Source organism: Euleptes europaea, chromosome 7 (assembly GCF_029931775.1).
Source record: "Euleptes europaea isolate rEulEur1 chromosome 7, rEulEur1.hap1, whole genome shotgun sequence".
In the NCBI taxonomy this organism is placed as follows: Eukaryota; Metazoa; Chordata; class Lepidosauria; order Squamata; family Sphaerodactylidae; genus Euleptes; species Euleptes europaea.
Window position 1 is genome coordinate 93454386 of NC_079318.1, and position 22040 is coordinate 93476425.

The following is a 22040-nucleotide window of genomic DNA, read 5'->3' on the forward strand; positions in this document are numbered from 1 at the left end:
TACCCACCCTGAAGTCAGCGTGCCCGGCTTTCTTTTCTGCCTTTTAATTCTCACAACATCCCTGTGAGGTAGACTAGGTTGAGAGGGAGCCACTAGTGCAATTTAGAATCATAGAAACATAGAGTTGGAAGGGACCATCAGGGTCATCTAGTCCAACTCCCTGCACAATGCAGGAAATTAACAACTACCTGTCCCCCATGCCCCCACACCCCCAAGGACCCTGCTGGGCAGGGACCCTGCTGGGCATGGAGTAAGGGTCACTGGGGGTGTGGCGGGGAGGTAGTTGTGAAATTCCTGCATTGTGCAGGGGGAATCCAACCCAGAATCCAACCCAGAGAGCCAGTGTGGTGTAGTGGTTAAGAGCAGTGGTTTGGAGCGGTGCACTTTGATCTGGAGAACTGGATTTGATTCCCCCACTCCTCCCCATGAGCGGCGGAGGCTAATCTGGTGAACTGGATTTGTTTCCCCACTCCTACACACGAAGCCAGCTGGGTGCCCTTGGGCAAGTCACAGCTGTTAGAGCTCTCTCAGCCCCACCTACCTCATAGGGTGTCTGTTGTGGGGCGGGGAAGGGAAGGTGATTGTAAGCTGGTTTGAGTCTCCCTTAAGAGATAAAGTTGGCATATGCAAACCAACTCTTCTTCCTCTTCACCAGAGTAGCATCCGCTGCTTATGTTGAGGAGTGGGGGAATCAAACCAAACCCGGTTCTCCAGATCAGAGCCCACCGCTCTTAACCACTACACCGCGCTGGCTCTCAGAGGGGGGATTTGAACCTCCTTAATCTCAGACTGACATTCTAACCACTGCTCTACGCAGACCCTGGCAGGTCATGGAAGTGGTTAACACCCACTCCACCTCACCCTGTGCTTTTTTTTTCACAGAATGGACATTTTCCACCCTCCCTATCTGTGGTGCCAGCGGATTCCTGGCTTCTTGCGCACAAACCTTTGCTTCCCTTGCCAATAGCCAATATTGCCGAGCTAATCTGTGGGAGGATGGACCAATTCCCTTCATTTTTGGCATGGCAAGTCCTGACAGCATCCCGAAGCGGGTGGCCAATTTTGAGACGCCTAGCCTGATTTTCTGATGAGTCATGCCTGCCAAAATCGACCGTAGCTTCCTGTACAAATACCGGGGGTTGGGGTCTGGCAATAACACATGAACCCATGAAGCTGCCTTATACTGAATCAGACCCTCTGTATTGAGTATTGTCTACTCAGGCCTGCAGCGGCTCTCCGGGGTCTCACATCATCTACTTGCCTGGTCCCTTTAACTGGAGATGCCGGGGATTGAACCTGGGACCTTCTGCATGCCAAGCAGATGCTCTGCCACTGAGCCAGAGCCCCTCTCCTGGGCCAGGATGTTCTGGTTCTCATTGTTTTGAGCTCAGCAACTCCCGTCATCGTCTCGAAGCTAGGAGCCCATGTTGAAGCTCCTAGCTTTAGTTTCAGATGAGTTATGTTAAGTGTGCTCTGACCTGGATAGTCCAGGCTAGCCTGGTCTCCTCAGCTCTCTGGTCAACCCTGTGTGAAAAGAATCTGGGGTGGCAGAGCTGGGAAAGGGCCCTGAACTTTGGGGGAGCTGCCAGTCAGAGCGGGCAATACACGGCTCATGAAAGCAGTGGGTGGGCTCAGCTGAAGGCAGCTTCATACGTTCAGTAGGAATTGAGGTAAAGGAAGAAGAAGAAAAAGAAGAAGAAGAAGAGTTGGTTTTTATATGCCAACTTTCTCTACCATTTAAGGGAGAATCAAAACGTTTTACCATCTCCTTCCCTTCCTCTCGCCACAGCAGGCACACGGTGAGGTAGGTGGGGCTGAGAGAGTGTGACTAGCCCAAGGTCACCCAGCTGGCTTCATGTGGAGGAGTGTGGAAACCAACCCGGTTCACCAGATTAGCCTCCGCCGCTCCAAACCACCACTCTTAACCACTACACCAAGCTACCAGTCCTCCTGTTGCTCTTTGCCACAGGAGCATTGGGTGGCTCAATGGTAGAGCCTCCGCTTTGCATGCAGAAGGTCCCAGGTTCAATCCCCGGCATCTCCAGTTGACAGCACCAGGCAATATGAGACCCCACTTGAGACCCTCACCCTGGAGAGTCACTGCCAGTCTGAGTAGACAATACTGATCTTGGTGGACCAATGGTCTGATTCAGTATAAGGCAACTTCATATAAGCTTCGTGTCAGCAGGCGCTTTGGCTGAATGGTAGAGTGCCTGCATGGCATGCAAAAGGCACCAGATTCAATCCTTGGCATCAGTTGAAAGGACCAGGCAGTATGTGATGTGAAAAACCCCAGCCTGAGACCTTGGAAAGCCGCTGCCGGTCTTTAGGGGCTGAGGCTCAGTCCCAAAGAGGGAATCCTGAGAAGCTGGCATGACTCGAACTCGTTTTTGAAAGGTGTTGTAACATACCATGAGAACATAAGAAAGGCCATGCTGGATCAGACCCAGGCCCATCAAGTCCAGCAGTCTGTTCATACAGTGGCCAACCAGGGGCATCTAGGAAGCCCACAAACAAGGCGACTGCAGCAGCATTTATTCTGCCTGTGTCCCACAGCGCCTAATATCATAGGCATGCTCCTCTGATCCTGGAGAGAATAGGGATGCATCATGACTAGCATCCATTTTGACTAGTAGCCATGAATAGCCTTCTCCTCCATGAACATGTCCACTCATAAGAATGTGAGAAAAGCCATGCTGGATCAGACTAAGGCATAAGAACAGAAGAAAAGTCCAGCAGTCTGTTCACACAGCAGCCAACCAGGGACCTCTAGGAAGCCCACAAACAAGACGACTGCAGCAGCACCATCCTGCCTTCGTCCCACAGCGCCTAATATCATAGGCCTGCTCCTCTGATCCGGGAGAGAAGGTCTGCATCATGACTAGTAGCCATTTTTGACTAGTAGCTGTGGATAGCCCTCTCCCCATGAACATGCCCACTCTCCTCTTAAAGCCTTCCAAGTCGACAGCCATCCTCACATCCTGGGAGGTGTCGTATACAGTTTCTTAATGAATAAATTCAATGCAAAGGGTGACAGACCTGATATTCTCACCCCTCGTTTTGGATCTGGCTGAGTTTTCAGTTCTCCTCCGCAGCTGGAGGTATTTCCAATGGGTTTCAGTTGAGCCAGTAAGACACAGTGGTTAACCAATTGGACTGGGACTGGGGAGATGCAGGTTCAAATCTCCACACACCCATGGGGCCAGCTGGATGATCTTGAGCCAGTCGTGTTTTCTCCGCCTAAACCTACCTCGCAAGATTGTTGTGAGGATAATAAACCTGAGGAGGGGAATAACCTGCACAACCCCCCAACATCTGGGAAGAATCAAAGGGTAAAAGTGATGGGCGGAGAGACATGCCCATCCAAGCAAATGACGGGAAAGGTTGCCAAGTGATCACATTTGGCTTGCTCCTGTGCCTTTAGAAGAAGAGTTGGTTTTTATATGCTGACTTTTTCTACCACTTAAGGAAGAATCAAACCGGCTTACAATCTCCCTTCCCCTTCCCACAACAGACACCCTGTGAGGTAGGTGGGACTGAGAGAGCTCTAAGAGAGCTGTGACTAGCCCAAGGTCACCCAGCTGGCTTCATGTGGAGGAGTGGGGAAACAAATCCAGTTCACCAGATTAGCCTCCGCCGCTCACGTGGAGGAGTGGGGAATCAAACCCGGTTCTCCAGATCAGAGTCCACCGCTCCAAACCACCGCTCTTAACCACTACACCACCCTGGCTATTAGTCAAACCGGAGTCATACCAGGCAGGGGAGGGGGTGTGCCTGCTGAGCAGCGCCCTCCCCTCTTCTTCATCTCCAGCCCCCGCCTCATTAAACTTCTTTGCTGCAAGCAGATCTAAGGATCGATTCATCCTACTCGGGGCCTGATTGATTTCTTCTTGCGAGCGCGCAAAGCTCTTTGTAGCTGGCAGCTAATGAGGCCTCCTCTGACGCCCTTTTCCCGGGTTGTCTGAGGCTTGCTTGGTGGGACGGCAGCAGCCCCGGCGCCTGTTTGTCATCCCCGCCAAGAGAGTGATTTGCCCTTGTGTGGGGAGGGAGAGCTCTTGAAATCCAAGCCCAATGACAGCTCTTCAAAGAACTAAAAGGTCTACGTGTAGGGTTGCCAACCTCCAGGTACTGCAGAAAAAACAAACAGCAATGCTTTAAAGTTTAAATGCTATAGTAATCTTATTCAATTTAGCATGTAAAGCATTGTTATTTCCTGCTGTTCCTTGTTTGCTAACTTATTATACAGCAGGCTAACATATTTATCTAACCTCCAGGTACTGGCTGGAGATCTCCTGCTATTACAACTGATCTCCAGGCGACAGAAATCCGTTCCCCTGGAGAAAATGGCCGCTCTGGCAATCGGACTCTATGGCATTGAAGTCCCTCCCCTCCCCAAACCCTGCCCTCCTTCACCAGTAGCGAAGAGGGACCTGGCAACCCTAGCTGGAGATCAGTTGTAATAGCGGGAGGTCTCCAGCCACCACCCGGAGGTTGGCAACCCTATCTGGCAGCAAAGTCCACCTTTTCATCTCTTTGGGCCTGTTGCTTTTTTACCATCTGGCCTACCACACAGGGTTGTTGTGAGGGTGAAATGGGGAAGGGAAGATTGTGCCTGCTGCACTGAGCTCGTTGGAGGAAGGGTGGAATAACCATGTGCTAGATAGCGGTTGTTGTCTCTTCGGCTCGCTCCACTCTGTCTTTCAGCCCCTTCTCCGGGGAGATGACTTCATCTTTGTGGCTGGCTCTGCCGGCTGCCCTTTCCCTCGCCCCCTCGCCCCCCCTCCCCAGTAATCAACACTGATTTTGCACAATTAAAATATCTTTTCCTCTCGATGCGTCACTGCCAGAAAAGAGAAACCTAATGCAACCGGCTCTGATCCTGCGGGGGAAAACCAAAGTGCAGAGCTCAATCAGAGCAAAGGATCTGCTCCACAAAAAGAAGACGAGACTCAGAGCATGCGCAGACTGCTGCGTCTCATAGAGTCCTAGAGTTGGCAGGGGCCGTAGAGGCCATCTAGTCCAACCCCATGCCCAGTGCAGGATCAGCCTAGAGCATCCCTGACAAGTGTTCATCCAGCCTCTGCTTGAAGGATGCCAGTGAGGAGGAGCTCACCACCTCCCGAGGTAGCTGATTCCACTGTCGAACAATTCTTACTGTAAAAAAAATTCCTAATATCCAGCCGGTACCTTTCCTCCCGCAATTGAAACCCATTATTGCAGGTCCTCTCCTCTGCTGTCAACAGGAACAGCTCCCTGCCTTCCTGTAAGTGACAGCCCTTCAGATACTTCAAGAGAGCCATCCTGTCCCCCCTCAACCTCCCCTTCTCCAAACTAAACATTCCCAAATCCCTCAGCCTTTCCTCACAGGGCTTGGTCTCCAGGCCCCTGATCCTCCTCGTCGCTCTCCTCTGCACCCGCTCCATTCTGTTCACATCCTGTCCACATCCTTTTTGAAGGGAGGCCTCCAGAACTGCACATGATAGTCCAGGTGCGGCCTGACCAATGCGGCGTGCAGCAGAACTATGACAACTTGCGAGCTTATGTTCTTATGTTCGTATGATCTGAGCGGGTGTGCGTTCCTGGGAAGGTGTGGTGCGCCATTTGCAGCTGTGCAGGAAGCAGACAAAAACTTCATCCCTTCTTCCCTTCCTCCAAGTACGGAAAAGGAAAAGCTGCCCTCGTTGAATTTTGGTCTGCCACTCAGTTGTTAATAATGTCCAAGTCCTGCCAGGCCATAGATGATTCTCAATCTATTTGTTACCCGAATTGCTCTTTAATTGGGGAAATTAGCTGAGCAATCGGTAACTATGTATTTATATAGCGAGATCGCAGCCAACTCTACCAGAGTCCATATTCTGTGACCTTGGAATGAAGACAGAGGCAAATGGATACCAAATTAATAGTGTTTATGTATTCAAGCATTCAGTGATGCACACAAACATACAGAGAAATCTAAGAAATAAGAGAGAGGAGTACAGAGACATGTGCCATAAGGCAGGTAGGAATATTTTTACGGGAATATACGATACCTTCCTGTAGTCCAGAGTTCCATAGGATCAAGATGAATATATGGGGGGGGGCATGGGGAATAAATAGAGGGCAGGGGTAGCCCCCTGCGTACTCTAGCATGGCTGCTCACCCCGGCAGAGTGGGAGGCTGTATGAAATGGGAAGCCCTAAGGTAAGGTTATGAGTGTGGGCTACTCCAGTTATACTGTTTCTCTGGGGGCGGGATGATTGGATTAACCCTGCTAGGTTCCCAGGTGACAAAAGGGTGACAAAAGACCTTAATGGTCTGCTACCTGGGTGGGGTGAGGAGAATTTGGAAATCTATTCTGATTCCAATGGCTTTTGCAACCCCTGAGGAACTGGAAATTCTCTGCTGATGAGATTAACCCACTGGAACAATAAGTGCGATCTGTGTAAACGTAGGAGGAACGGCTCATCTTGATATCTGGATGGCTGCTGACGGCCCATTAAGCAGTGGATGTTGCAAGGGGGGGGTGCTTGGCACTGACTATATGACATTCTGCTTCTCCTGACATGGCTGCGGCTGGAACAGTAGTTGTACAGGAACATGGCTTCTCTCAGGTTCGCTGGAGGCTGCCCTTGCATCTGCTTCCTAGCTGCTGGCTGCACGGGGCTTGCAAGAGCAGCCGTGCCAGTTTCAAACAGACCGCGCAGCGACCGCCCAGTAGCGTTTGGAGCGGGCGCGCGGCTGGAAAGTAGTCATGTGCCTGCATAGCGGCTTGCCAGGTCCAGTCCAGGAGTTTTAGGCAGGCCCGTATGCTATCATATTTCTGCATTCCCTCCCCTGTACTTGACTTCACGGTCTCCAATGCTGCTTACCTATAACTGCAACCTCCAAATTTCCCAACAGTTGTGTGTGTGGGGGGGTATGTGGATGTGTGCGCTGGGTAGGGTTGCCAGGTCCCTCTTCACCACCAGTGGGAGGCTTTTGGGGCGGAGCCTCAGAAGGGTGCGGTTTGGGGAGGGGAGGGACTTCAGTGCCATAGAGTCCAATTGCCAAAGCGGCCAGTTTCTCCAGCTGGACTGATCTCTATCGGCTGGAGATCAGTTGTAACAGTGGGAGATCTCTAGCTAATTCCTGGAGGTTGGCAACCCTAGCGCTGGGGCTCACGAGTGCTTGGAAACACCAGACTGCACAGTCCAGTTCCCTAATTCCAGATTTCTGCTCTGTGCCGTGACCTGGCAGTGAAGGGAAAATATACTTCGCACGTACTCAGGAGTGCTCTTTATTATTTGTTCACACATTTCAGGGCTCACGCAGTAATTGCATATCACGGAGGAAAACAGAGACATGGAATCATCAAATCACAGAGTCGGAAGGGGCCATAGAAGGCCATCTAGCCCAACCCCCTGCTCCATTCAGGATCAGTCTAGAGCACTAGTTCCCAACCGGGGGTCCACGGACCCCCAGGGGTCCGCGAGAACTAAATTAAGGTCCGCAAAACAAAGTTATAAACCCATAATAAATTAACATTTTCAATTAAAAGTTCTCTATTATAAAAAATATATTCAAATATTATTCTAAGTTTAATGTTTAACTAACAGCTATGATTAAAGTTTATTTTCAAATTCTCTGAATTTTTATTTTGAACCTTGGGGTCCCTGCACCGAACAAAAAAGTCCTAGTGGTCCCTGGTCAAAAAAAGGTTGGAGCCACTGGTCTAGAGCATCCTTGACAAGTGCTTGTCCAGCCTCTGCTTAAAGACTGCCAGTAAGGGGGAGCTCACCACCTCCCTAGGTAGCTGATTCCACTGCTTGTAAGTCCCAAATCAAGGATTTGACATGCTTGTAAGGCTCAAATCAAGGTTCTCTGCCTCCCTCGGTCCCCTTCCCTGCTCCCAACTGCACACTGCTGACAGCTCAGCTCTGTGAGATTCATTCATTCCATGACAGCCTGACCCACACTGTTTGCAAAACCAAGAAGGAGTTCATTCCTGTGCTTAAAGCAATGCTGGGGGAAACGCTATTGTCCTGTGGTGATCAGCTTCATTACCATTACAGGGCATTACATCCAGCCTGAATGTTCATGTGTGCACATTTCCATGTATGGCGTGCATTAGAGACGAGATGCACCCACCACAATTGGAACTTAAACTTCTGGGAGCAGAAACCGGAAGAGTGGCACATCGAGGAACACCATTTTAGCAAGTTGTTGCTGACAGGCAAAAAATTGGGACCGTGATTAATTGGGGAGAGAGGCCGGAAAATTAGGATGGTCCCTAATAAATAGGGAAGAGGTGGAGTGCGTGTGGTCCAGTTTGGAGAGGCTACCTGGGAGCTGCCTCAGCATCCTTAAAAACCATAAGCAGGGAGTCTTCTTGCTTTACCGGCTTGCCAGACAGAGATGCGCAGCTGATCACATCAGCCTAGAAGGGCCTCAGGTTGTAGAAATTATGCCAGAGAGTCCCAGATCAGCCGCTTTAAATCCACAACTTCTTTCCACAGAACCTCTCTAGCTGCTACATCTCGTCCGCATGTATTTGCTTGGCTGGGTCTCTTTCAGGCATGGGCTTCTCCGCTTTGACCAACAGACCTTCCTTTGGCTCCATCTGGGAGTTCCCGAAGGGGCCCGGAGCGGATACGTTCCCCAATCTCTCCCCGACGTTGTCTTTGGCCCCTTTCTCTCCCCCGCCGGCATCTAGGCCCAGCAAGCCTTTCTGGGGCGGTTCAGTTTCCAGAGGAAGGGGTTCTGGTTCGTCAGCACCGGGGGGTTCCTCCGGATCAGAGAGCCCTCCCTCGGTCAGGATCGTTCTGGAGATCACTGCGGGAGAAGGAAAGGAGCGTAAGGAGAGCCAGCATGGCGTAGAGTTAGGTGTAGAGGTTAGACTTTTGGCTTAGGATCTGGGAGACCTGGATTCAAATCCCCACTTCTATCCCTCCTTCCCTCTATCCTCCTTCCCTGGAGGTTTTTAAGCAGAGGCTAGATGGCCATCTGTCAGCAATGCTGATTCTATGACCTTAGGCAGATGATGAGAGGGAGAACATCTTGGCCATCTTCTGGGCATGGAGTAGGGGTCACTGGGGGTGTGGCGGGGAGGTAGTTGTGAATTTCCTGCATTGTGTAGGGGGTTGGACTAGATGACCCTGGTCCTGGTGGTCCCTTCCAACTCTATGATTCCATGGTTCTATGATTCTATGGAAGATTGCTAGGATAATCGTGCCATCTCAGCCAGACGTATCTTTTTTTCAAAAGCTTTCCTTCTTTTTCTGGGTTGTGGTTTTGGTTTTTTTGAAGGAAATAAAACATTTATATAAAAAAAATTAAAAAACGTAATCTCAGCCACACCTCCCTCACAAGGTTGTTGTGAGGATAAAGGGGAGGAGAGGAGAACAAGGTAAGCTGTTTTGGGTCCCCATTGTGAAGAAATTAAGTAAGTATCGTAGAATCACAGAGTTGGAAGGGAACACTGGGGCCATCTAGTCCAACCCCCTGCACGATGCAGGAAATTCACAACTGCCTCCTCCCAACACCCCCAGTGACCCCTACTCCACACCCAGAAGATGGCAAAAAAACCGCCTCCAGGATAAATAGATAAATGAGGTCGTTTTGAGGAGACAGTCAGGGAAGGGACACAATCTGACCAAGAGGGCTTTGACTATCAAAGGCTCATTCCCACCCACCCCAATCTTGTTGACCTCTCAAGTGCTACGGGACGAGAATCTAGCTAGTCAGAGAAGGGAATACTATGTATACTGCCCTGATCTCCTTGGAGGAAAGATGTATACAAGTGGACTAGATGGAGGAACAAGGTTATCAACAGGGGCATAGTTCCAGCAGAATTATTCCTGGCTCCGGTTTCCATTGCAATACAATTTGGTCCTTCACCTGGTCTCGAATTCTGCTTCAGAGGTGCCCTGGAAACTCTCAGTCAGGGCTGTCTGGTGATGGCTGCTGTTCGTTCCCTGCACCCGGCATCCAGAGGTATACTGCTCCTGCACATGGAGGTTCTATCTAGCTGAGCGAGAATCTGACGCCTCTCCCCCTCTTTCTCGCTGACCTCATGTCTCCTCCACAAATTACCTCCAGAAGGTTGGTACCCCTCCTCGCTTATTTGGGTCCCCCTCATCAAGGAACTGTAGCTCGGTAGGATGAGAAGTCCGAGGGAGAAGATGAGGATCTGTAGATGGGAGGAAAGGTTGCTTTTAAAAACCCTGAGACATAATAGAATTACAAAATCAAAACGAAGAGTCTTGTGGCACCTTTAAGACTAATTTATTGGAGCATTAGCTTTCATAGGCGAAAGTCCACGGAAGCATAATATGCCTCCCCGGTGAAATACAACGGAGTCAGAAGAGACCAAGACGTTAGACAAACAAAGGCGCTGGTTTGATTTAAGTATTGCATTTATTGGAGAATAAATTTGTTCCCCTGCCAAATGTATTTTTTAAAACCATCCATCATGGTTGCTTTTGAAAACCTCAGAAGGGTTGGTTTTTATATGCCGGCTTTCTCTACCACTTAAGGAAGAATCAAACCAGCTTACAATCACCTTCCCTTCCCCTCCCCACAACAGACAGCCTGTGAGGTAGGTGGGGCTGAGAGAGCTCTAAGAGAGCAGTGACTAGCCCAAGGTTACCCAGCTGGCTTCATGAGGAGGAGTGGGGAAACCAACCCGGTTCACCTGATTAGCCTCTGCCGCTCATGTGGAGGAGTGGGGAATCAAACCCGGTTCTCCAGATTAGAGCCCACCGCTCCAAACCACCACTCTTAACCACTACACCACGCTGGCTGGAGTGCAGCGTTCAAAACAGAAGTAAAAATGTGTGTTTTGCAAGCAAAACGATTTGCGCTTTTGATATGCCTGTTTAAGAGCTTAACTACATGATCATGGTTTTTCCAAGTACGTCCCCAGGTCAAGTCAGCAGATGGGGTCTGGGAATCTGAGCCTCCCAGGTGGTGGCTTAAGCCCCCTCTTCCCTGCATGCTGTGGTCCTGATCCAAATCGGACCCACATGTGCCTGGGAGACAAAGATTCCCTGAACACATGCGCTGACCCAGCTGGGGGATGTATGCAGGAAAAATGCATTGTGTAGTTAAGCATACACTTTCACTTTGTAGATTATAATAATTTCCCCTGGGTGGAGAACTGGCCCGTGGGAGCTCCTGATGAATGAGATCTGACTGGGTGGATAATGGCCCCTCCTTCCACCCCATAAAGGATGCCTCCGGTAGCACCCCATACATGGAAGCCACCAATAGCAACCTCCTGCCCACATCCAGGAACCCATAAAACTGCCTTATACCAAATCAGACCTTCGAGGTCAGACTTGTCCACTCAGACAGGCAGCAGCTCTCCAGGGATTTTCACATCAGCTGTGACCTGAACCTTTTAGCTGGAGATGCCGGGGATTGAACCCAGGACCTTCTGCATGCCAAGCGGATGCTCTACCACTGAGCTACAGCCCCTACTGAGACTGGCAGCAGTGCTCCAGGGTCTCAGGGCACCTGGTGTTTCATGCTCTTCATAACTGTATTTATTGTTGTGTACCTCTGGACTTTCATTCATAGGGTCGCCATGAGTCGGAAGCGACTTGACGGCACTTAACACACACACCTCTGGATTGTTTTTAAATTGTTTTAATAAGGTTGTTAGTCATGCTGAGCTTGGCTTGACCAGGAAAGGGCGGCATATAAATCCAATAAATCAAATCAATCAGGCAGAGGTCTTTCACATCACCTATTGCCTGGTCCTTTTAGCTGGAGATGCTGGGGATTGAACTGGGGACCTTCTGCATGCCAAGAAGATGCTCTACCACTGACCCACAGCCCCTACTCAGACTAGCAGCAGCTCACCAAGGTCTCATGTGGGAGTCTTTCACATCACCTATTACCTGGTCCTTTAAGCTGGAGATGCCGAAGATTGAACCGAGGACCTTTTTGAATGCAAACCAGAGGCTTTATCACTGAGCCGGACACCTGCTCAGACTGGCAGCAGCTCTCCAGGGTGTCAGGCAGAGGTCTTTCGCATCACCTATTGCCTGGTCCTTTTAGCTGGAGATGCTGAGGGTTGAACCTAGAACATTTTCCATGCCAAGCAGAGGCTCTGCCACTGAGCCACAGCCCCTTCCTATCCTGATCACCACCTAGGTGTGTGCCCACTGCAGTTCTTCCAAATCGGATTGTGCAAACGTACAGCCTCCCCACGCGGTCCCCTGCTCTCCCACGTACCACGAGGCAAGTGCTGGTCTGGGCAGCCTTGGTGGAAGTCCACTTGATGAGGCCCTGGAGTTTCTGGAGCTGGCTGATCAGGGATCTGTGGGGAGAAAAAGTATCAGAGGTTGAGGGGTCTGGAGACCAAGTCCTATGTGGAAAGGTCGAAGGAGCTTGGCATGTTTAGCCAGGAAAAGAGGAAGACCCAACAAGAGATGGATTGACTCTATAAAGGAAGCCACGGCCCTCAATTTGCAGGATCTGAGCAGGGCTGTTAAGGATAGGACACTTTGGAGGACATTGATTCATAGGGTCGCCATGAGTCGGAGACGACTTGACGGCACTTCACACACACACACACACACACACATGTTTAGCCTGGAGAGGAGACGACTGAGAGGTGAACACATGAACACATGTGCCTTCTACTGAATCAGACCCTTGGTCCATCAAAGTCTGTTTTGTCTACTCAGACTGGCAGCAGCTCTCCAGGGTCTCAGGCAGAGAAAGGTCTTTCCCATCACCTGCTTGCCTAGTCCCTTTAACTGAAGATGCCAGGGATTGAACCTGGGACCTTGTGCACACCAAGCAGATGCTCTACCACTGAGCCACAGCCCCTCCCCAATGATACGATAACCATCTTCAAGTACTTGAAGGGCTGTCATATAGAGGATGGTGCAGAGTTGTTTTCTGTTGCCCCAGAAGGTCGGACCAGAACCAACGGGTTGAAATGAAATCAGAAGAGTTTCCATCTAGACATTAGGAAGAATTTTCTAACAGTCAGAGCGGTTCCTCAGTGGAACAGCCTTCCTTGGGAGGTGGTGAGCTCTCCTTCCCTGGAGGTTTTTAAGCAGAGGCTAGATGGCCATCTGTCAGCAATGCTGATTCTATGACCTTAAGCAGTCCATGAGAGGTAGTTAATGAGAGGGAGGGCAGGAAGGGTTGCGTCAGTGTTTGGCTCTCGTGGCCCTTTCTTGCATGCCCAGGGAAATGCCGATCGCCACTTTGGGGTCAGGAAGGAATTTTCCTCCAGGCGAGGGTGGTGTTTTAGCCAGAATCTGGAAAATGCGAACAAAACACACAGGGAGAGTGAGGCGACCTCTGACATGCAGAAGAGGCATGCATAATCAAAAGGAAGCCCAGAAGCAGTCGGTGGGAGTGACCACGGGGGGTGGGTGGGGGTGGAAGCCCCGCATAAAAGGCCAGTAAAAGCTTCATACTCATAGAGCGTATGGTCTTAGGCAGGGCCAGGGGATGACGTACGAAACAGCCCAACAAGAAATGTAGCAGCAAAATGTGGAACTCCCCTACAAGGTTTCACTTCTGTTTTTCTTTAAAAGGGAAACTAGGGGGAACTTTAAAAAAAAATCACATCTTGATTAATATTTGCTAAGGGCTACCTAAGGTCAGAGGAAAATGATTTAGCAGGCTGGAGCCAGCATGTACGCTGTTTTAGATGACTCGTGGAGAAGGTTTAGTCTCTGAATAGCTTTGTATGAGCCATGATAGCTAAACAGAACCTTCATGTTCTGAGGCAGTCTACCTTGGAATCTCAGATGTTGGGCACAGGGGAAGTCTTCTTTGTGCTTTTTTTTTTGAGCCTGTCAAGGGCAGCTGAGCCATGAACAACGAATGCCAGATTAGAAGGACTTTTGCTTTCATTTAACAGTTCTCTTCTTATTACAGATTTACTGCAGAATGGGGGTGCCCATCATTTTTGATCCTGTCGGCACCTTTGGAGTTCTAAAACACTGTGGTGGACGCAGCCACCAAAGGGCTGCTGCATAGGGTTGCCAACCTCCAGGTACTAGCTGGAGATCTCCTGCTATTACAACTGATCTCCAGCCGATAGAAATCAGTTCCCCTGGAGAAAATGGCTGCTTTGGCCATTGGATTCTATGGCACTGAAGCCCCTCCCCAAACCTTGCCCTCCTGAGGCTCCGCCCCAAAATCCTTTCGCCGGTGGCGAAGAGGGACCTGGCAACCCCACTGCTGCCCTATGGCTGCCACAAGAGACAGAAGCAGCCACACAATGGCTGCCCCATCTTACCTTCAGTCAGGCAGTGAAGATCCCTGTGCTGCGGTAGACTCTGATGCCAAAGCAACTTTAAAAAAAAAACCTGTACAGCCAATCAAATCTCCAATGGCCAATCAGAAGCCTTGCTGGGCAAAAGCCCCACCTGGCCCCACCCACTTTCTAAAAACACCTGACGGGCACCAGAAGAGGAGTTGGTGGGTGCCACGGTGCCTATGGGCACCGTGTCGTGGGTCCTTGCTGTATGGCATGGGCCCAGGGGTAGAGCCTCTGCTTGGCATGCAGAAGGTCCCAGGTTCAATCCCCAGCATCTCCAGTTAAAAGGACCAGGTAAGTAGGTGATGTGAAGGACCTCTGCCTGAGACCCTGGAGAGCCATGGGGAAGGGCCATGGCTTAGTGGTAGAGCATCCGCTTGGCATGCATAAGGTCTCAGGTTCAGTCCCCGCCATCTCCAGTTAAAGGGACTAGGCAAGCAGGTGATGTGAAAAACCTCTGCCTGAGAGCACTGCTGATCTGAGTAGGTAATACTGACTTTGATGGAACGAGGGTCTGATTCAGTATAAGGCAAGATTCATGTGTTAGATCCTCTCCGAGGATAAGGGCAAAGACAAACTCACACATTGTGTGTCTCTAGTTCCTGCAATTTCTTCTGCAGTTCCTGGTTCTGGGCTGAATACGCGGCAACCCTGCCAAGAAACAAGAAAAGGAAAACTGACGGTTAGGGTTTGCTGGGCCAACAGGGACCCTCAAGTGGGTGAGCATCAAGTTCAGAGGTGGGCAAATTATGCCCCCCCCCAGGGCCCACCTTTGGCTCTTGGAAGCTTTACATTCATCCTTCAATTTGCCTGGTGCATCAATCTGCTAGATGCTAAAAATAACAGTTAAGAGTAGGGTTGCCAGCTCTAGGTCGGGAAATACCTGGAGATGTTGGGGGTGGAGCCTGAGGAGGGTGGGATTTGGGGAGGGGAGGGACCTCAATGAGCTATAAAGCCATTGGGTCCACCTTCCAAAGTGGCCATTTTCTCCCGGTAGGGCTGCCAGGTCCCTCTTCACAACCGGCGGGAGGTTTTTTGGGCAGAGCCGGAGGAGGGTGGAGTTCGGGGAAGGGAGGGACTTCAATGCCATAGAGTCCAATTGCCAAAGCGGCCATTTTCTCCAGGGGAACTGATCTTTATCGGCTGGAGATCAGTTGTAATAGCAGAAGATCTTCTGCTGGTACCTGGAAGTTAAGCAACCAAAATAAACACCTCTGTACTACTACCACAGGTAAGGAACTAAGTACAGGAAAGGCTGATGATATTCAATCAATCAATCAATCAATCACAAGTTTACAAAAACAAGGTGTATTAAGTGCCGTGAATGACATACAACACACAAATCTATATACGCTCGGGGGTCGCATAACTAGTTAGCGACACCACGCTAGCTCCCTTACAATATTGTTACATTAAACAAAACAGCTTCCCAGCTCTGCTCTCACCGGCTCTCCAACCCGTCAACGTACTCCTTCTTCCGTCGGCGGCTGTCCTGAGCCGACTGCTTGTTCCGAATTTTCCGCCGCACTTTCTTCAGGACTCGCTCCTCGGCCTGTGTGTTTGGGTGGAAGAGGAGGGGGGGCTGTCATCCATCAGTCCCATGCACAAGCGTCCTCGTCTATGCTCTCCCAACCCTCACTAACACGCCACTCGCTGGCTGCGCACTTGGCTGTCCACCTGCACACACGTACAGCAATCGGCAGTGGCGCCGGAACGTGCCGTCAAGTGACAGCCGACTTTTGGCAACCCCTCATGGGGTTTTAAGGCAACGGACGAATAGAGGTGGTTTGCCAGTGCCTGCCTCTGCATAGCAACCCTGGTGTTCCTTGTTGGTCTCCCAGGTAAGGACTAATCCTGCTTAGCTCCTGAGAGCTGATGAGATCGGGCTAGCCTGGGCCATCTAGGTCAAGGCAAGAGACGTTCAGAAGTGGTTTGCCAGTGCCTGCCTCTGCATAGCAACCCTGGACTTCCTCAGTGCTCTCCCATCCAATTACTAACCAGGACCAACCCTGCTTAGCTTCCCAGAGCTGACAAGATCGAGCTAGCCTGGGCCATGCAGGTCACGGCACTGCAATCTATACCCCATGTTTTTCATTGATTAAAATATTCCTGCGTGGAGAGGAGATGCTCTCCCGCTGAGCCAAAGCCCCTCCCTTTTCCGGCTCCACATCCTTGTGCATCCCTTGTGCCGCCGCCGGGGCCTTCTCGTCCACCTTGCCCACGTACCTTGGTGAGAGGCAGGTGGCCTTGCAATGACACGCCCTCCTGGTTCAGCAGCCGCCTTTCCTCATCCGTCAAGAAGAAGCCCGGGAGATGTTGCTGCAGGAACGAGCCCTGTCCCGCCCCCCGCCCCCCCAGAGGCAGACAGTGTTAGCCGAGGCACAGATGCCTCCTTCGCGGAAGGGCATCTGTTGCCACCCTCTACTACTTTATATGTAGGGTTGCCAACCTGCAGGCGGTCTAATACAAAAAATCACCTGTACTGTACGGTAATCAGTTGGAAAGGAAACAGTATTCAACTCTAGATGCAAAAATATCAAAAGTGTATTACAATACAGTGGATATAAAGTGGAGTGCAAACAAAAGCTTATGAACAACCTAAACAGAAAAAAACAAACATGAAACATAAAGTTCATCAATTGAATCCAAATGACTTCTAGAAGATGTAAAAATCTCATTTATAGTCCATTAGAACTTGCATGTATCTTGATGCTAAATTTTCTAAAGATCAATTCTTGATTCCTTGTTAGAGGTAGGTGAAGATGGGAAACGCCATCCGGAATTCTTAGGAACGTTTTTCGCATATAATGCTTCTTCAGCCTGTATGATTGAGGTTCTAAGGCGCCAAACGAAGGGCTGCAGCTTTCCTTTGAGGAACTTAGTGACCAAAAGAACTTTGATAAGGAAAGCTGCAGCCCTTCGTTTGGTGCAGAGCAGAGCGACAAAGAGGATCGGGGCCTGGAGACCAAGCCCTGCGAAGAAAGGCTGAGGGAGTTGGGAATGTTCAGTCTGGAGAAGAGGAGGTTGAGGGGGGGACGTGATGGCTCCCTTTAAGAATTTGAAGGGCTGTCACTTAGAGGAGGGCAGGGAGCTGTTCCTGTTGGCAGCAGAGGACAGGACTCGCAATGATGGGTTTAAATTGCAGGCAGAAAGATATCGGCTGGATATTAGGAAAAAGGTTTTTTACAGTAAGAGTTGTTCGACAGTGGCTGCCTAGGGAGGTGGTGAGCTGCCCCTCACTGGCAGTCTTCAAGCAGAGGCTGGACAAGCACTTGTCAGGAATGCTCTGGGCGGATCCTGCATTAAGCAGGAGGGGTTGGACTAGATGGCCTCCATGGCCCCTTCCGGCTCTATGATTCTATGATTCTATAAAATAGGGCGGGGTGAATCGGAAAAGGTGATTGCTGGCTGTTTGCCATGGTAGTTGGATGACACCCCCAGGTTTCAGAGGAAGAATGGCACAAATTCTCAGGGTCTGGGATGCAGCCAATGGGGAAGCGCTGTTGCCTGGGGTGTCCTGTTTGAGGGGATCCCTGCAGCATTTCTCTTATGATCTTATGTTTGTTCTTCCCAATCATGCTCAATTTTACTGCACCTCGCCAGCTTCAGGGCTTCGAAGCTTGATTTGGGACCCGTCAGTCTCTAGAACTGGAGCACTCTCCCCCGTTGTGCCATTTATTCAGACCTTTCCCCCCTCCTTTCAGCATAGCAGGAAGAGCACCTCTGAGTATGTACAGAGTGCCCTTTCCACAGAGACATCTCAGACAATCCTCATGTCCCTCTTAGGGTTAGGATTCTTCCAGCCTGTAGCTGGTATTGAACTGGAGGGATATCAGCCTATGCGCTAGCGCCAACTCCTGGCAAAGGAGGGTAGTACAGCTAAATCAGCCTGACCAATGGGAAAGGCTCTTAACAGCAATAGGTCAGAGGAAGTCAGGTGGCAGGATCTTGGTTTGACAGGCTGGGCTTCAAGTCCCCCTCTATGCTATTTGGGGTCCCAGGACCTTACCTGGTTCCTGGAGATCTCTGCCATGTTGGGTTTCGCCATGTTCTCAAAGAGGCTGGGTGAAATTTCGCTGGTAATGCAGGCCTCAGGAAACATTACCGGGGGAATCCAGTTTTCTGGGGAAACCAAAGACATGTGGTTTCAGTTGTGAAGGGGAAAGGCCTCTAAGATGGACATGGGTAGGGTTGCCAGTTGACTGGAGGGGGGGAAGTTCTGTCCCTTTCATAGAGGCTCAATGGGATGTGGTATGAGGTGATTAGGGTTGCCAACCTCCAGGTAGTAGCTGGAGATCTCCTGCTATTGCAACTGATCTCCAGCCGAAAGAGAGATCAGTTCACCTGGAGAAAATGGCTACTAGTTAAAACGGATACTTGTCATGATGCATACCTATACTCTCCAGGATCGGATGAGCGTGCTTATTATATTAGGTGCTGTGGAGCATGGGCAGGATGGTGCTGCTGCAGTCATCTTGTTTGTGGGCTTCCCAGAGGCACCCGGTTGGCCACTGTGTGAACAGACTGCTGGCCTTGATGGACCTTGGTCTGATCCAGCAGGGCTTTTCTTATGTTCTTATAGCTGGTTTGGCAATTGGATTCGATGGCATTGAAGTCCCTCCCCTCCCCAAGCCAAAAACCAGTGGATGAAACGGGAAGGATCTGGATGAATCAACCTCCAACAACCTCCACAGGTACTGGCAGCTTGGTGCCCCCTCCCCTGCCCCGTGTTTACCTAGGTGGCTGGAGAAGACGTTGCCAGGCAGAGTCTCCCCTTCCGTCAGCCCCGAATCGCAGATGACCTCGTAAATGGACGTGGGGGACAAATCTGGGGGGATGGCCTCATTTTGCGAGGGGGTGTCCGCACGGGGGTCATCCGAGATCCCGCTGTCGCTCTCCGGGGAGGCCAGGGGGCTCCTCGAACTGTAGACCTCATTGGGGTTGATGAACATTTGCAAGAGGTCTTCCGGGTCGCTGTCATTCTGGACCTGGAGCAGAGACACAACGTGAGTGGGGCCGCCTGGCCTCGGTAAAACGGGGGTGTGCAGCAGGCTAGGTGGAGGTCATTGGTCTGAGGGACTTCCCCTCACAGGGGACCCCCCCCCGTTTTGATCCCTGTACACTTGCACATCTTAGTATGGGCCTAGCAATGAAAAATGGAGTCTAGAACAAACTAATATCAAAATAGCAGTGAGCTCTTAACCACTACACCATGCTGGGCAGAACATGTGCACATAATGCCCTTTTCCCACATTCCCTTTAACTGGAGATGCCAGGGATTGAATCTGGGACCTAGAAGACGAAGAAGACAAAGACAATGAAGAAGATGAAGAGAAGCATTGGTTTTTATATGCCCACTTTCTCTACCACTTAAGGAAGAATCAACCCGGCTTACAATCACCTTCCCTTCCCCTCTCCACAACAGACACCTTGTGAGGCAGGTTGGGGCTGAGAGAGCTCAGAGAGAACTGTGACTAGCCCAAGGTCACCCAGCTGGCTTCATGTGTAGGAGTGGGGAAATAAATCCAGTTCACCAGATTAGCCTCCGCTGCTCATGTGGAGGAGTGGGGAACCAAACCCGGTTCTCCAGAGCCCACTGCTCCAAACCAACAATCTTAACCACTACACCATGCTTTTTTATGCAGCAATTGGGTTAGGGGGGAGGGAACTTTTCTCTCACTGCAGCCAGTTACGAAGCAGCATTTCAAGGGGCGGGGATTCAAATTTGATTTGAGCTTGGAGGCTGCTGGTGCAGAGATTCCCAACAGGAAAGTGTGGGTCCAGCGAGCAACGAACCTCAGGTAAAACTCCCATGCATAAACTACCTATGATTTCATGCGCAAATCACCTTGAGCATGGTCCTTGGCAGATGGCCCCAAATGTCATAACTTCATCCCTCAACGTACCTGTTCCATGCCGGGCACCCACATCTCGCAGGTCTTCTCCGAGATGCACCCGTAAGCATGGTCTTGGAGAGGGAAACTGAGTCTGGGGTCCGATCCGGAGAAGGCGCTGCTGGGGAAGAGTCCTTCCCGTCGCTCGAAGAGAACGTCCAGGAGATCGGGGCTGCCAGGCTCCATTGCTGGAGACACCCAGAAGCCAGGTTAGGGCACACGTGTAGCTTAGCGGGTTCGCGGCTGAGTCATGCCGTTGGTTCAGACCTTGGACTCTCTCAGAGGCCTGCTTCAGACATGCAGTGAACAAGCCACCGTAGGGTTGCCAACCTCCAGGTGAACAGCTAGATTCGAGTCAAGTAGCACCTTAGACCCTGACCTGGATGGCCCAGGCTAGCCCGATCTCATCAGATCTCAGAAGCTAAGCAGGGTCAGCCCTGGTTAGTATTTGGATGGGAGACCACCAAGGAATACCAGGGTTGCTGTGCAGAGGAAGGCACTGGCAACCCACCTCTGTTAGTCTCTTGCCATGAAAACCCCAAAAAGGGGTCGCCATAAGTCGGCTGCGACTTGAAGGCACTTTACACACACACACAGCACCTTAGAGACCAGCAAGATTTTGGGGGCATGAACTTTCGAGAGTCAGCTCCCTTTTGTCTGATACAGGATCTGACTATCATAGAATCATAGAGTTGGAAGGGACCACCAGGGTCATCTAGTCCAACCCCCTGCACAATGCAGGACTTTCACAACTACCTCCCACACACACACACCCCAGTGACCAGAAGATGGCCAAGATGCCTTCCCTCTCATCATCTGCCTAAGGTCACAGAATCAGCATAAAGAAGCTTTGACTCTCAAAAGCCCATACCCTGAAAATAGGGTTGCCAGGACCCTCTTCGCCACAGGTGGGATGTTTTTGAGGGTGGAGCCTGTGGAGGGCGGAGTTTGGGGAGGGGACAGACTTCAATGCCATAGGCCATTTATGCTTGGTCATTAGCAGCGCGTTCCAGGCTGAAGTGCCCTGCATATATTTTTTTATTTCTTTACACTGAACCGACACTCCAGATGTCACTGCGAAGCCGGCTCATACCTGCTTCGCATTTCTTAAGAGCCCCTTTAATGCAACCTTTTGTATTTGCTCTGTCCCCGCTTCCAAGCATTCACTGAAGGAAGCATGAAGAATCACAGCTGAGGCTTAGCTATGCAAATGAGGATTGCTAATGGCTATGCAAACGAAGGAGCAGGTGAGTGGGGGTGGAATTTGTTTGACTTTCTCCTCTTGCATCGGGACCGCGAATAGTCATTTTAAAGGTCGGATTTAAAAAAGGAGCTTTGAGCAGGCATCAAAATCAACCCTGCATAAATGGCCATAGAATCCAATTGCTGTAGCGGCCATTTTCTCCAGGTGAACTGATCTCTATCGGCTGGAGATCAGTTGTCATAGCAGGAGATCTCCAGCTAGTACCTGGAGGTTGGCAACCCTACCTGTAAATCTTGCTTGTCTCTAAGGTGCTACTGGACTCGAATCCAGCTCTGCTACTGCAGACCCTCTGAACCAACCTCCAGGTGGGATCTCCCAGGATTACAACTGTTCTCCAAACTACAGGGATCTTTCCCCTTAGAGGAAATGGCAGCTTTGGAGGGCGGATTTCATGGCATTATACCCCACTGAGGTCCCTTCCCTACACAAACCCTGCCCTTCCCAGTCTCCACCGCTGAAATCTCCAGGAATCTCCCACCTTGGAGTTGGCAACCCTAAGCTGGGGAAACCTGGGGGCTCATGCGCTCTCCTCCCCTTATGCCTGTCTTTTGTGGCAAACCAAAGTCTGACATTATATCCAACCCAAAGCTATGGTTTGATCCACCAGTTCTGTAATTCTGCTTAGGGGAGG

The 22040-nt window shown here is 50.6% G+C and overlaps 1 protein-coding gene across 1 annotated transcript; it reads right to left on the reverse strand.

Annotated features, from left to right (window-relative positions):
• Positions 1–8488: 8488 nt before the first annotated feature.
• On the reverse strand, positions 8489–20331 carry CREB3L4 (cAMP responsive element binding protein 3 like 4). Its single transcript, XM_056853235.1, has 10 exons — positions 20158–20331; positions 18987–19239; positions 18256–18373; positions 17220–17236; positions 16478–16596; positions 15697–15803; positions 14834–14902; positions 12199–12283; positions 10051–10147; positions 8489–8790 (listed from the first exon to the last, which is right to left on the reverse strand). The coding sequence occupies exons 1-10, from the start codon at positions 20329–20331 to the stop codon at positions 8489–8491; spliced, it is 1341 nt and encodes a 446-aa protein (XP_056709213.1).
• Positions 20332–22040: the final 1709 nt, after the last annotated feature.